The sequence below is a fragment of the Pygocentrus nattereri genome, chromosome 12, assembly GCF_015220715.1.
Source record: "Pygocentrus nattereri isolate fPygNat1 chromosome 12, fPygNat1.pri, whole genome shotgun sequence".
Taxonomy (NCBI): domain Eukaryota; kingdom Metazoa; phylum Chordata; class Actinopteri; order Characiformes; family Serrasalmidae; genus Pygocentrus; species Pygocentrus nattereri.
Genome location: NC_051222.1, coordinates 27,005,194 through 27,020,005, shown reverse-complemented (window position 1 = coordinate 27,020,005; position 14,812 = coordinate 27,005,194). Strand labels below are relative to the sequence as shown.

General features: G+C 37.5%; 1 protein-coding gene across 7 annotated transcripts in view; it reads right to left on the bottom strand.

The window, feature by feature from the left end:
* vps8 (VPS8 subunit of CORVET complex) overlaps positions 1-14,812 on the bottom strand; it is a 170,254-nt gene that overhangs the window by 37,438 nt on the left and 118,004 nt on the right. For all 7 annotated transcript variants that reach the window (XM_037543387.1, XM_037543389.1, XM_037543388.1 and 4 more), the window contains one exon: positions 12,316-12,396. In XM_037543387.1, coding sequence (XP_037399284.1) covers positions 12,316-12,396 — 81 coding nt within the window. The remainder of the gene's footprint in view (positions 1-12,315; positions 12,397-14,812) is intronic.

Here is a 14,812-nt window from a genome sequence, read left to right as displayed (position 1 = left end):
ATTTTTTTTTTTTTAAGAAATATGTAAAGCATGTGGACGTGGATTTAGAAGTGGCTTACGAGCACATGTTTAGCAGTCTGAAATTTGTCCACTAGGGGGAACTAAAAGCTTCTCTATGTTTGTCATTTAAAGATAATAAACCAGCACAAATGTAAAGGAGAGTTGACACAGGCACAATCTTTTAAATAAAAACAGATGTATTACATAAAATAATGTAACAAAAAACACTCCATTGAAAAGAGCCCAATGCTATGAAAGTGAAAAATGCAAACCTGATGTTTTGTTGAGCCAGGAAGCAAACTTTTAATCCTGACATGATCCAAGAAACACAAGTTAATGCAAGGTTTAAACAAGGTCTCAGGTAACTGCACTTAGTCATATGCAAAAGTATGCACACGCCTGATCACACAACATTCTGTTTAAGTAAAAGTAAGGCAACCCATCCTCTACAGAGAACACGCTTCTGAATATTTTAGTGCAGAATTACTGTTTATTTCATGAATCGAACACATTTGGGGAAGAAATAAAACATGTGTTGTGCGCCAAAGGTTTTACACATTTTATATTTTATTTTTTCAGCCATGTTAAACCAAGTAGGAAATAAGCAGATATTGTGCACCAAAAACAACAATTTTCTGCAAATCAAGTTTGTTCTGTGGACAAGATGGGTTAACTTGTTTTCACTCAGGCTGTTTTCACATCTAGCGTGTTTAGGCTTTTGTGATATTGTATCATTTACACTTGATTCGACTGATTTCACACTGCAGTGGCTAAAGTGCACCAAATCACAGACATGAGTGTTTGTTTATTGGTTTTGCAGTGCTGTTACTCTCACATTTGCCCCAATATGACCCAAAAAAACTTGCAAAAAAATAGACATTAAGAGTCTATATGCATCACAGTTAACAGCAACTGTAACATTTACTTGATATATGCTTGTTTAGTAATCAATCAGGTCAATGATGCAATACATTCTGCCATGTGTTCACTATAATTTGACCGCTTGTGTGCAGGTATAAGCAGAAGCTTGTGTGGTAAGAACGATGTGAGCACCTGGTGAGAGTCAGATGCTAAAAAAGGAAGGACAGTACAGAGCTGATGATGGAAGAGTGCATGCTCTGATGTGGACATCCCTCATTTGGTGCAGACCATCCCAAAATGTGTTCCCACCAGCAGCGAACTCAAACAAAGTAGGTGTGAAAGTGCCCTTAGAAAACTAACAGAACAGGCAATTTGGACAAACTTTTGCCTGTGACAGTCCACACATTCCCTCACCTCCTTTCCTCTTCTCTCACAAACAGACAGCAATATCATGACCCAGCTCTGCCTGGTGTCCCTGTTGAACAGCCTGAGGAACAGATCTCTGACTGTCTTCATGTCAAATCTCTCACTTCCTCCATCATCTCCTTCATATTCCCCCTTCACACCACCAGAACACGAAAACAGACACAGGCCTGCCAATCACAGCACACGCAGAAATATGACTGGCTGTCCCTGACAGCACAGCCAATCAGAAGGCATTTGGATCAATCACATATGAGGTACCTGCCATTGTCACTGCATGAGTGTAAGAGAAAGGGAGAGTGTGTTACTAATCACTGAGAACATTCATTAAAGGAACACCCCAGTAATTTGCTGCACTAACATCATACAGTCAGTTACCACAAACATTAATGTCGACATGTTCTCTGGTATTCAGAACAGAACAGACAATTCACTGACTCAAATCTCAGTTACAACAGAAGTCAACTGGCAGATGCTGAATTCTATGAATAAATGTTTGAGTATCAGATGAGAACCCTCAGAGCGCTCCAGGCCTTCAAAGAAAGCCTAACGATTTCTGGGAACTAAAAAAATGCATGTCGGTAATTTGAAGTTCATTTATATTTCATAGCATATTCATGCTTGTTGTCTGCAAGTACTGCGCTAACACGCCTATTTCACTGGTTTTAGCTGGAAATAAGTTTAAAATCTTGAAACGGAAATCTGTTCAATCAGGATTTTTCTCTGTTGTATCCCAAGTGCACTCTCCCACTAGTCAGGATTCAGGAACTGAACTAGCTAGATTGATTCTCAACATAATCAGAAACATCTTCATTTTGACCAATTTTGTGGGGAAATTGTCACTCTAGGTCTTCTGGAAGTCTTATATACTGACTGTGCAGGAGTTTCAGTCTAACCAGGTTTCAGTCATCTGTTAGAAATGGAAAACAGGGGCTATAGCTCTATAATGGGAATCTTTACTGAAAGAATCACTGTAAAACTACTACATGCAAGATCAAATATATCTTAGAGTCCATATGATGGAAAACAGAATTTATTCGTTTTTTTTAAACAAGAGTTTGATGTGATATCTAAATACTGTCTAAGTTTCAAAATGTACTGATTTGCCATACAGCCTATGAATAACACCCAAGCTGCAAAAAGAGCCCATTCAAAACTTCAGAATTCATTGTTTGTCACATCACAAATACATACATATACATACACACACACTCTTTCAACCTACAGCAGTTTAGCACACCCTTTCATGCTGATGTTAAAAGGAGTACTACAGCCTCCACCTTATTTTGAATGAGGCTCAGTACATTGGAACTTAGGGCCTAGTTTCAATACTGACGGTTCATTAAGGTTATACAGGTTGTCAGTGTGGCTTATGACACTGTATAGCTTACTGTTAACTATCAAAAAAACTTTACTGTGTAGCTGAATGGAGTGGGCAGCCATTTTAGACATGAACATGAATTGCATGAATTATTGAACTAAATATGTAAACAAGATACAACTTTATGACCATGTGCCTAATATTCTGTTGGTTTATCACGTAAAGTCAAAACAGCTCTGACACTCTGAAGTTTCCCTGTGGTATTTTGCACCAAGACGTTAGCAGCAGATCCTGTAAGTCCTGTAAGTTGCGCGATGGAGCTGCTTTGGACTGGATTTGTTGTTCCAGCACAGGATCAGATTGAGATTTGGGGAATCTGGAGGCTTCTTGAACTTCATGCTCCTCCAGTCATTCCCGAACAATATGTGTAGTGTGGCAGGGTGCATTATCTTACATATTTATTTTCCTCAGATAGAGATACACTTTCAACTGATGGTAGGAAACAAGATTAAGAACAATGTGAAAAAGGGAACAAAAACTGGCATCTTATAGAACTGAACTGAACAAGAAAGAGAGAAAGGTTTCAAAAGCAACTCTTGGGGCAACAAAAGACTCAAAGGTTTTCTTTTTAAGGGTCTTTGAGAGATGCCTAAAGTGGGGTTCTGTCAGAGAAGATTGTTGTAACACCCCGTGGTTAAGTTTCTTTTCAAGCAAAATAGACGAGACTGCTGCCTTTGAAATCCTCTCAACCGTACAACATCCTTAAAGCTATGGCACGCTCTTACCACTACACCATTTAGTGTTTATCTTGTCAAAATAGCTGATGGCTTAGAGTATGACAAACAACAGGGAGGGGAAAAGGGCACAAAGACAAACAGAAAGCAAAAGGTCTGAACGCAGCTCTTCAGCGCCAAAACCTTTCTCCGACATTCTTGTTTCGCGGTCTGGAGAGAAAACGTCTTTTCAGGAATGACATAAAACCAGCAACTGTCTTGTAGCAAAAGAAAAAAAAAAAAAACCACTGAAAAATGCCATCAGAATTGCAAAGGTATAAGAGTGCATGGAGTCAAAAGGTCAAAAATAGCAGAGAGCAGCTCTGTCCTAACTGAAGGGTTTTAGCTGTCTTCTGCAAAATAACACTAAAAAAAGGCTACAGAGCCATGAAGGAAAAAGTTGTCCTACACCAACTTGCTTGCTTACTCAACCCACCAATTAAACAAATTTAGCTGATAATTGGGATCATTTAAATTAGATGCACCCAGACTTCATTACTGGCAGCACTGTCAAATCTAAGTATCACTTAAATACAAACTTTCCAGCAATGTGAAGCAGGCCAAAAGGTCTCAAAAAGCAGCACTGTACACCACAGTCAAAATAAATTCTGGAAGTCATGAGAAAGAAAGATTGCAATAGATCTGTCTGGAATGGGTTTACAAAGCCATTTCTAAGGGAGACCAGAGGACCACAGTGAGAGCCATTATCTCTAAACGATGTTCATCATGAGGACATCAGATGGTGCAGTTGATGGCACCAAAGACAGAATATTGCTGAGCCATCCACAGAACAAATGATTATATAATTCCAGCGATGTGTATGCTTTTAGCCCCCGGGGATGTGCAGGTTGATGCAGTATTTAGGCTCTTGAGATGTTTTTGTGTTCCATAGTATATAATCAAAGACAGCTTATCGATTTGATACAGATCAACACCTCCATTCAAAGTGAATTTTTCTTGATATCTTGGTTTGAAGGCCATAGACATGTCCTAGTATTATTCCACGATTCATATTTGTTGTCAGTTACTGCACATGTTTTTATTCTGCATTCTTGTAATTTACATATGCTGCTCTTACAGGACACACTATCTACATATGCATCCTTTCTACTCACTCTGGATATAAGTATATACACCAATCAGGCATAACATACATTATGACCACCTCCTTGTTTCTGTGCTCATTGTCCATTTTATCAGCTCCACTTACTATATAGGTGCACGTTGTAGTTCTACAATTAGGACCCCCATAGACCCTCACAGAGAATGTAGTATTTGGGTGGTGAATCATTTTCAGCATAGCAGAAACACCACATCAGTGTTACTGCCGTGCTGAGATTGATCCATCACCTAAATAGTACCTGCTCTGTGAGGGTCCATGGAGGTCCTGACCACTGAAGAACAGGGAAAAAGGGGTAACAAGGTAAGCAGAGAAACAGATGGACTACAGTCTGTAACTGTAGAACTTCAAAGTGCACCTATACAGTAAGTGGAGCTGATAAAATGGACAGTGAGCACAGAAACAAGGTCATAATGTTATGCCTGATCGGTGTATATTATGCTTGCTATATTTATATTTTTTCCACTCTACCATCCTTAATTATACATATTGTAACCACAGCATCGTTTACCATGGTTGCTTTATTGAACTTCATATGTAACTCTGCTTTTTGCACTTCTGGTTAGATGCTAACTGCATTTCATTGGCATTGAACCTGTGCTCTGCACAATGACTCAAGTTGAATCCAATGTAATCTAATCTAATTGCTCATACATTACGTGGACAGAAAATGGCTGTGGGAACCACCTCAGTCCGGGTTTTGCAAATACTATCTATAGGTGCTGTCTGGTTGCTGTTGATGCTGATAAAGGTGGCACAACCAGTCATTAAGCTTAAGGGATACTCACTTTCACAAGAGTGATCTGTGTCACAAGCCCTTTTTTCCTTTGACTGTAATGATCATTTAAGAATTGTGAATTTCATGTCCAGTCTGTGAGTTTACTGGCCATCTGCAAAGCAGAAATCAGACTACTGCCTGACTTACGTCGACCCAGAGTTTCACATTCTCTCATTACTCAAGTGCATATAAACACGTGGATCGGATCACTGACAATCAGATTTTTTGCAGTTATTGGATTATTAAGTGTAAATGCACTCACTGAATAAAACTCCCCCCCAAAAAAGTTGATTTACATGAAAAAGAAAAGTTTGTGTATGTCAACATAATGTTATTGTATGTAGCCCTGGGGCATTTTGTTGGTCTGTTTTTCAGCTGGAATTATGCTGGTAAATTACATCAAAAAATGAAAGCGACAAATATGAAGATACAAGGTTTTGTTGACAATACGCTGTGCTCAACACAGAGGGCTATATCTGAATTAGCTCAATGTTAAAGCACAGTGTGCAGGGTAGTAGGGGAAAAGGCAATTTGCATATTCGTGTATAATCATAAAAGGTTTAGGGATGCTTCTATGTCATTTTAGTAGTTTCCTGAGCATAACAGTAATACATAAATGTGATAATTCCTCATGAACACATTAATTCGTTTTTATGTTTACACTAGTGCTTCAGGGCTCCTTTAAATGAGTTTGAGGGTTTAATGAAGCCAACAATGTTCATCATTCCCTCCACAGTCCATACAGTCCATTTATTGTCGGTCATATTTTCTTTTTTCCATGTATCATTTGAAAGTACCATCTGCTCTGTACACTGTGACACAATTTGCGAGACAGACATACACACAATATAAGGTCCAAGTTAATAGTTTTTTTCTCCTGTAAAGCTATTTTTTTGGAGATATAAAGGTTTTGTTCTGACAGTGATGATATAGAGACAAATCTGCAGCTATTTAGAATTCATTGTTTTTTTTTGATGTAACAAAAAAAATAAATCAACACAAAAATGTATCTGCCTCATCATTGATCAGCTTACAGTTGTTTAGCACAATCCATTCATTCAAAATTGGTGCTTCAGCCTGGAGACATGACTCAGGGCATCCAATCAGAACAGAGATCATTTACATAAAATAAGTCTTAAAGGGACAGTAACAAAGAGCCAGTTTAATTTTAGAGGCTAAAGAAAGGTTGGAAAATGGTTGGAAACGTGAAGTATTACTATTTTTGGAACAGAAACATACACAAAAATGTCATAAGTGAACCTCAGGGAAAAATAACATGTAAATGATATAGTAGAATATGCGTCCCTTAAAATTAATTATGCTAAAACTAGTGACAGAATTCTTTTGGTTACATTCCATATTGCCTTTAAATTGGCACCAAACAAAGCTAAATACTTCAAAAGAGATTTAAAGGGACTCTTTAAAAAGGTTTCTGGAAGGTTTCAGGCAGACTTTGGTAATTACAAACCAAGCCAGTCACAGTGAAAATTTTTCCCCCAGCAACCTGCAAACTGATAACCGAGGGCCAACCTGGGAGGTCTACTGAGCCAGTGCAATTAACGCACGCTAATTAATGAAAAAGCAGCCATTAACGACTTTTAATAGCGTTCCACCCCAGGCTGACCTTACGATAGAGCAGCCCGGCAAAGTTGGAATGAGTCTGGAGATTAAGCTGCTTTTAACACTTTTTTAGATGCAATGTTGGTTCCATCCATGAGCTGAGGTTACAAAAGAGGGCATTAGTATGTGTGTGTGATTATACATTTATTTATACATTTTACTTGCTTTTCTGTCCAAGTTATATCTGAAACTGTTCAAAGTGTTCTTGTAAAAGCCGTTAGAATTCAAAGTGGCTGCCAGTGTGAACAAAAGCACAATATAAATGTTATTAATTCTCACTCATAGCTCATTAAAATAAGCACAGAACTTCTGTGGTAATTGCAGATTCTACACGTTCAAGCCATACCACTTCTCTTAGTGAGTAAAGAGGAGAGATTTTAATTTTATTATGATTGGAATTTGATTAAATTATTGCTCCTTTACATCACTGCTCCTTTTTTTCACTAAAATATAAAGTCAGATATATAAATATAGGATGTAATTGAATGGAAATGGACATCCTGTGCAACAGTTCAAAAAGCTATTATGTACAAGTTACTAATTTTTTTTACTAAGTTTTTCTGAAGAGAAATTTGCAGTTCAAGCTAAGAAGCTGTTGGTATTGTCAGTACAATGGACCAGCCCAGAGCCACTTAATGTGTTTGGGATTATTTGCATTGTGAGAAGTAGTGCCATCGTTAGGGCTGCCATGATTATGAAATTTTAACTGACAATTAATCGTCAAACCAATAATTGTGATTAACGATTTGTCCATTTTTACACTTTTATACACTTTTTTACTATTATATGAAGCTTGCACGCAAACTGTTATGATGAAAAACGACAATTTATTGAAGAATATACTCAAATTTAAAGATATTTGTCTCTGGTCTTTGAACTAAATTTGTAAACTTGTAAACTTGAAAATGATGGTTGCAAATTCTCTAGCTGCTAAATAGTTGTGTATTTTCTGCCTTACTGAATGGCTGTAAACCATGTTACACGGTCAGTTAATATGCACCATCTGGTACGGTCATGTTCATATTCAGATGATCGCCCGAGAGCCTCTGGAGTAGCCAGCTGCTGGAAAGAATCTGATGACAAGGTTGTCTTTCCAAGTTTGGTGAACTGGCTGGGGGAGTGGATAAGCAGATGCTTTCTCAAGTTTGTTCTATTGGCACCTTCAACAGCCACTGTTTTATTGCAAATCCGACAAATCGTCTTCGTGTTTTTGGGTTCTCCTTTGTCATTTGGCTTGAAACCAAAATGTGCCCACAGCAGTGATGCGTTTCACACGTCTATAGTTCGCTTGCACGTTCTCGTGATTTGCACATCGAAGTAAGTGTGATTTAGGAATGCATCCTGCACGATGCTAAGCAGTCTAAGCTTCCACTTGTTGGCTGCCAATATTTGCCTCATAGCTCAAGTGCTAAAACTAAATAATCAAACGTGTCTTGGTCGATCAGCTACATTTGGATTAAAAAGGTGAGACATTTTTCCCTTCAAATAGCGATTAAGATGAACTTTTGTTTTAATTCAGTTATTTGTCTCCCCTTATTTGTTGTGATGAAAATGCACATAATTCATATTCTGTTTACTGGGCTTGAAATAAAATAACTAGAAAATGATCGTGGTCAGCGCAAATCATTGTGGTCAGGCGGTCATGTAATATTTGCCAAAGGTCTAGCTGTCATGATCATTTTAGCTTACAGTAACTGTCAAATACATAACTGACTAGTAATTTGTCTTTTCTTGTTTATTACATGCATCTGTTAAAGTTCAAGAGAGGCAAAAGTGTACAGTTTTGCTTATTAGCCATCTTGCTTCCTAGTTGTGTTTATTAGGTAGCTAGCATCGGTTGTACTGTCAAACTGGTACACTACACTGTTGTGTGCACACACTCTTACACAAATATCTCAGTTATACAGAATCATATGTAAATCAAGATAAGCTTTTTTCTTTGAGTGAAAATATCAGCAATACAAAAAGTCTCATTCTGCCAGCATACATGCTAAAAACATTACAGCACCAATTCAGAAGTGAGAACTTCATTTCCCATGAAGTCCCATGACGTCTGAATGAATGCATTTACGTTTATTTATTTACACTTATTTGCCTCAACCCATTGCACCCAATTCACATTTTTTCTTACTTATTTTATTACTGTGAAATCAGATGCCTCTGGAAAATGACTGTAGTCATTTAAAACCCAATCCTGGTCCTGGGGATCTACCAGCCTGGAGTTCAAATGCAGCTCACCTGGCTCTAATACACCAATGCACCTCAAGGCCTTCATTTCCTGGTTTAGGTGTGTTAGATTAGGGTTGGAGCTAGACTCAAAGTGGTGGACCGTAAAGACTCAAAGTGGTGGACCGTAAAGACTCAAAGTGGTGGATCAGTGGAAGCTTTTCATTTGGGCCTATTTTGCCTTACAATACCCCGTATGGGCTTCTCTGCCACAAATGGATTTTTTAAGTCAAAATCTTACCTCTACTAAAAAAATAAATCATTAAACAGTGTCTCAGGCATCAGTCAGCATATTTACAACCATTTTTTAAAGCTTTTTGAGGCATTTAACTTGAAAAATTATGACCAAGTATCTCTAAAACGGACCATTTAACAACCAACCGCTTTAAATTAGTTTTTATCTTAACCATTTACCATTTAGATATTACGTCGTATTCACCTTCAAATTTGAGTAACTTGAATGTCCATCTGTAAAGAAGTTAAGATTTTTTGTTCTTTTACAGCACAAGCTTTGAGCGCATCTCACTGTTCAGAATGGATGTTGTGCAGACACACTGCTTTATTCATGCTTTTCTTTTACTTTACAGAGGGCAACGTGTGTTTTGTTGAAGTAGCACTCGACAGAGCACTACTTCAATAGATTATCATATGTAGTAATAAACCGTAGAAACGTGTAATAAACCGTAGAAAGCCATAAGAATACTAAGAATATAACCAGGTTACCATGGAAACACGTACATCGAACATTCATAAGCACTAGACAGTGGGGTGTAAGAACGTACTTCATATTGTACAAACCAAAAAAAAAAAAAAATGCTGCAAACATCAAAGCAGACATGCAATGTAACCTATGCAACAATGTAACAAACAGTCACTAACATTTGGTAAAGCTAGTGTTATGACTGTTTGGGTAGTGACAAAAACGGTAGTGACATTTAATTTAATGTTATTAAGGTTCACTCAAAGCAAAAGGATTTTAGTTTAAAGTCAGATGTGTTTTGAACCAGTTTGGTAGAATGACCCAGATATCCATACGTGTTCATTTCTGTTTAAACGTCACGATGAATGGACCAATACAATTAGTCCAAACTAAGACTTACTGATAAAATCACTTAATCAGAAGCGAATCATTTCACCTCCTTGGGACCATCGGTGATTCTAAGACACACTTCGTCATATTCTTCATGAGTTTCATATTTCATAAGCTACATTCAAAAGTGGGTGTCATGAGAGCTGTAACTGTTCTATATAGTCAAATACATGGGAAATGTAATTTAAACCCTTCTAATAGAAAAAGCTGGACGCAGTAAAGCTGAACTCTTTTCTGTAAAAATTATTTTTATAAATAATACAAAGAGCTTGTAAGATTTTTGGCTTTCAGCAGTAAATTGTAAACATACAGCAATGTGTGTGATCATAAAACATTGTGTTAATCTGAGGGGAGCTTTTACAAAAACAAATAAATAAAATAAAAATGTACATTTAATTCATGCAGTTACTGAATAATTTGCCTTATGATTTGCTCATGTAAATTGAGATAGACAAACCAAAATGTACGCTGGAGAGTAAGAACGTTACTTTTTATATCAATGCCACTACTAGTACTAACACTGTAGTAAGCAGATGGAAAGTTAAACAGAAAAATGTTGACCTTTTAATGCTCTCTTCTGTTTTTAAAGTCTAATAAGTCCAATCTTTCTTCAGTATTTAATTTTTTTCACTGTATGTAATGTCAGCTGAACACTGAACAGAACTGAATCGAAATTGACAGAGACATATAGACAGAAATAGAGAGCGAGAGAGAGAGAGAGAGAGAGAGAAAGTGAGGCTCCTCTGTCTGATTGGGTGTAATGAGTTGCCTGGAGAGTTGCAGTGTGTGTTACAGTTCAATAACAAACGCACACATACACACTCAAAACAAGCCCACAGGCAGTTACTCACACGCTTGACCACAATAACTCAACTTTAATCCCATTTAGACAACAAAACAACACAAACAGAGCAAAGAGGCGTGCCTGCAGGCTGTGAGGGGGTTCAGTGTGGACATATCTGACCACCAATGCAATAAAGTGATTAGGGAGGTTTTGTCTCTCACTGTATTAAACAGTTTGGCTAAGAGTAAGTGTGTAACTGTGCACAAGTGATATCAAAGAGACACTGAAACTTCAACAAGCATTAATTAATCAAACATGTGTGTGTGTTTCCCATTCATTAAACAGGAAACGAAGGCGTAGTCAAGCGGTCCAACTTAATTAATAACCTGCCTCTACTCAATTTCACAAGCGGTACTTAAGAAAAATAAGACAGTACTGAATGAAATAGCCAACATAACCACTTAAATGGCCAGCATCCATCATTGGGCCAAACATTTTATTGCACACATTCATAGCCTAAGAATAGCTCAGACAGTTTACATTGAATTGAACTGCATCCCTGTAGTTACTGAATAATAAGCCTTAGTACATAATAAGCCTGGGATTTTACAGCAGTTAAATCAAATTTTCTCACTATTTTGACAGACAGCTTAGCTAATTTATAATAATTTAGATCATTTTAAGAAGCAAATTTTTGGCTAATATAATGAGATTATTTCACTTAATAAAATGACAAAACTGGAGAAAAAAATGGAGAAATAAGCTCAATATTATAATATTCCTACAACCATTTCTTAATGAGAAACGTTACACATTTGCACTACATTCAAGATCAATTCACTCGCCAAGATAATCTTATTTGCAGTGTAAGTCTTAGGATATGACAAACCTAGGGGTTAACCCAACCCTGAGGAAGAAACAAAGAACATATTTTTGGCTCATTTAGTTTGTTCACAATATCAGCTATAGTACATAAATCTTATTTTCAATCATTCTGCTTTGATGACTCAACCGAGTTAAATGAACCTGAGACAGAGAGGCAGAAACAGAACCAGAACTGCTGTAGAATTAATTGCAGATTTTCAGCATTTATACAACCCCTCCTCAAAAATGACAAAGGTCATCTTCTGTACACTGGTTTGAATGCTGCCCCCTAGTGCGCAAGTTCACATTACTCACACGTATATTGGCAGAGCCCTTTGCAAATGTTTGTGCACGACAACCACAGATGCAGAAGTATGTCAACCTAAACGCTGCATGAGAATCAATCAGATTTGTTATGCCTATATGTCGTGTGTACAAATAGAAGCACACAGTACCTGTTCATAGTTGAATGTCTCCAACATGCCAAGAATGAGGCCCTGGATCTCTGCCAACTTCCCTTTTCCATACACAGGGTCCTGAGGAGAAAATAGAGTGCACACGTTATAAAAAAGTTAAATACGTTGAATCAACAGTAGTGGAACATAGACAATTAAAACAATACAATATGTTTTTTCCACAGCCCCGAGTTCCTTATTGCCTTTGTAAAATGGTGATGAAATACAATATAATAAGATACACCTACATTTGATAAATTACATAGTTTAATACCCACATTAACTGCAACAAACAGTTCTCTTGGCAAGCTATTTAGTTTGTTAACAGTAGGGAATGGTTGCCCTGCAGCATCACAGTTTTAATAACATGGCTAACTAAACAGAACTCAGCTGATACTGAACATTTTTATGTTAAGGCTTTGAACTTGGTTTAGTCAATCAGACTTTCCAACCAGGTTTATCCATTTTTATAAAATGGATAAAAATTCCCATTTCAATTTATCCTGCTGATGCAACCCTCTGTCCCCTCGCTTTTGTCTTTCATTTGGCATCTTTTGTAGAAAACTCTCGTCAATACGGTCAAAACTAAAGGAGGAGGGGCTTATACTATACATACACTCTCAAATCAAAGGGCTTTCTTCCGAAGTCACTTATAAACTCTAGAGCATGTGATATTTGGGGTGTGGCAGATACTAAACAAGTTCTGGGAAATTTTAATTATCTAAGCCAAAAACAATCTGTCGATATAAAATCAGAGCTATGTATAACCAATTTAATTCAATCAAAACTTGATATATTTGAAAATTGAACCGTACTTGCAAATACAATGGCTACAGAAAGACACTTTAACCGCCAAACCACTAGTAAACTTTAATGAAGCTGAGTTTCATAATAAAATGTTGAACAAAGTGATGTATTCCAGAGAAAAACACTTAGCATCAACATCAAACTGATGGTGGACTCTTGTATGGAGAAAGCCTGGTGAAGAGCTCCAACCAGACTGCACTGACAGTACTGTAAAACACAGAGGTGGAAACATCAAAGTCTGGGGCTGTTTTTCTTAAGTTCGCTGGTGGCATCATGAACTCAGAAGAGTCCAAAAGATCTTCAAAGAAAGATCTGAAATTCACCAGATCATCCTTCTGCAAGAAGACTTTGCAAAAAAGAAAAATAAAGTCTTCGAATGGTCTGTTTAAAATGACTCACATTTCGTTTGACATTTTGCTTCATAACATGATGAACCTTCCAACTGTCCGAATGTTTTCTGGACCCACTATATGTGTACTGCTATATTCCTACATTTTACACTCCTGAGATTCACTATTTGTAGTAAGGCAACAGAAAGCACAAACAGCAGTCATCGAACCAGAGAGCGGCCGAATATCATCTCAAACTGAGAGAGCGCGAGCGAGAGAAAGTGGGAGAGAGCGAGAGAGAGAGAGAGAGAGAATATTGGACACGTTATCGGCCTGTTGCACACACTCGGCTAATTCCACCCTCAGCTTGAGTTCAGACACAGAGATCAAAGCTCTGAGGACACACACACACACACACACACGTTCAAACATTTGGAATCAGTGTTTACATGTTTTCATTAATATATAGCCAGTGTTTTTAAAGACATGTATAAAATGATTCTAGTACATAATACTAAGGTGCAGGTTAACAGGTTTCAGCTGTCAAAGTCTCTGGCTGGTTACAGTGCCTTCCTCAAACATTGGTACCCTTGGTAAACATTCGTAACACAGGCTGTAAAAAAGTCTTTACTCCTCATCCTTTTCATCTTTCACTTCAAATACTAACATTAATCTAACCTTTATTTATTATCTAATAATTAAAAGAAAAGAATGAAATCTTTTCCTCACACGTGTCACAGTTGTTGACACCCCTAGAAAATCTTGAGTGAAAACTTTATTCCTATTAATATGTTTTGAAATTGACCTGAGCAATTAGGAACACAAATGGTCAGACATGACTTCCTGTTTCCCTGTGGTATAAATACGAGGTGACAAACAGGCCAAATTTGCTCGGTCATCCATGGCTACAAGAAAGACCAGAGAAAACAGCAATGATGTGTGACAAATGGTTGTTAAGCTGCACAAATCAGGAAATGTCCATAAGAAAACAGCTGAACAGCTGAAAATGTCCATTTTCACTACCGGGGCAATGATTAAGAAGTTTAAACTAGAGATGTTAAAAATCTGCCAGGAAAAGGATGCATGTCTATACTGACCCCAAAGCTAGAGAGGCAAAAGACTCTGAGAATCACAGCAGGGGACTTAGTCAGATCTTGTGGTTATGTAGGTTGTGTCTGATTTTAGTTAGGGAAACGTTCTGACCCCAAGTTGTTTATGATGGTTGCCAGAAGAAACACTCCGCTGTCAAGGACCAACAAACTCATGCTCCTACAGTTTGTCAAGCCTGGAAATGTCTGGAAAAGCCTCTTCCAAATGCCCTGGACAACTTGTTTGGATACATGATATGATGGACTCCTTTA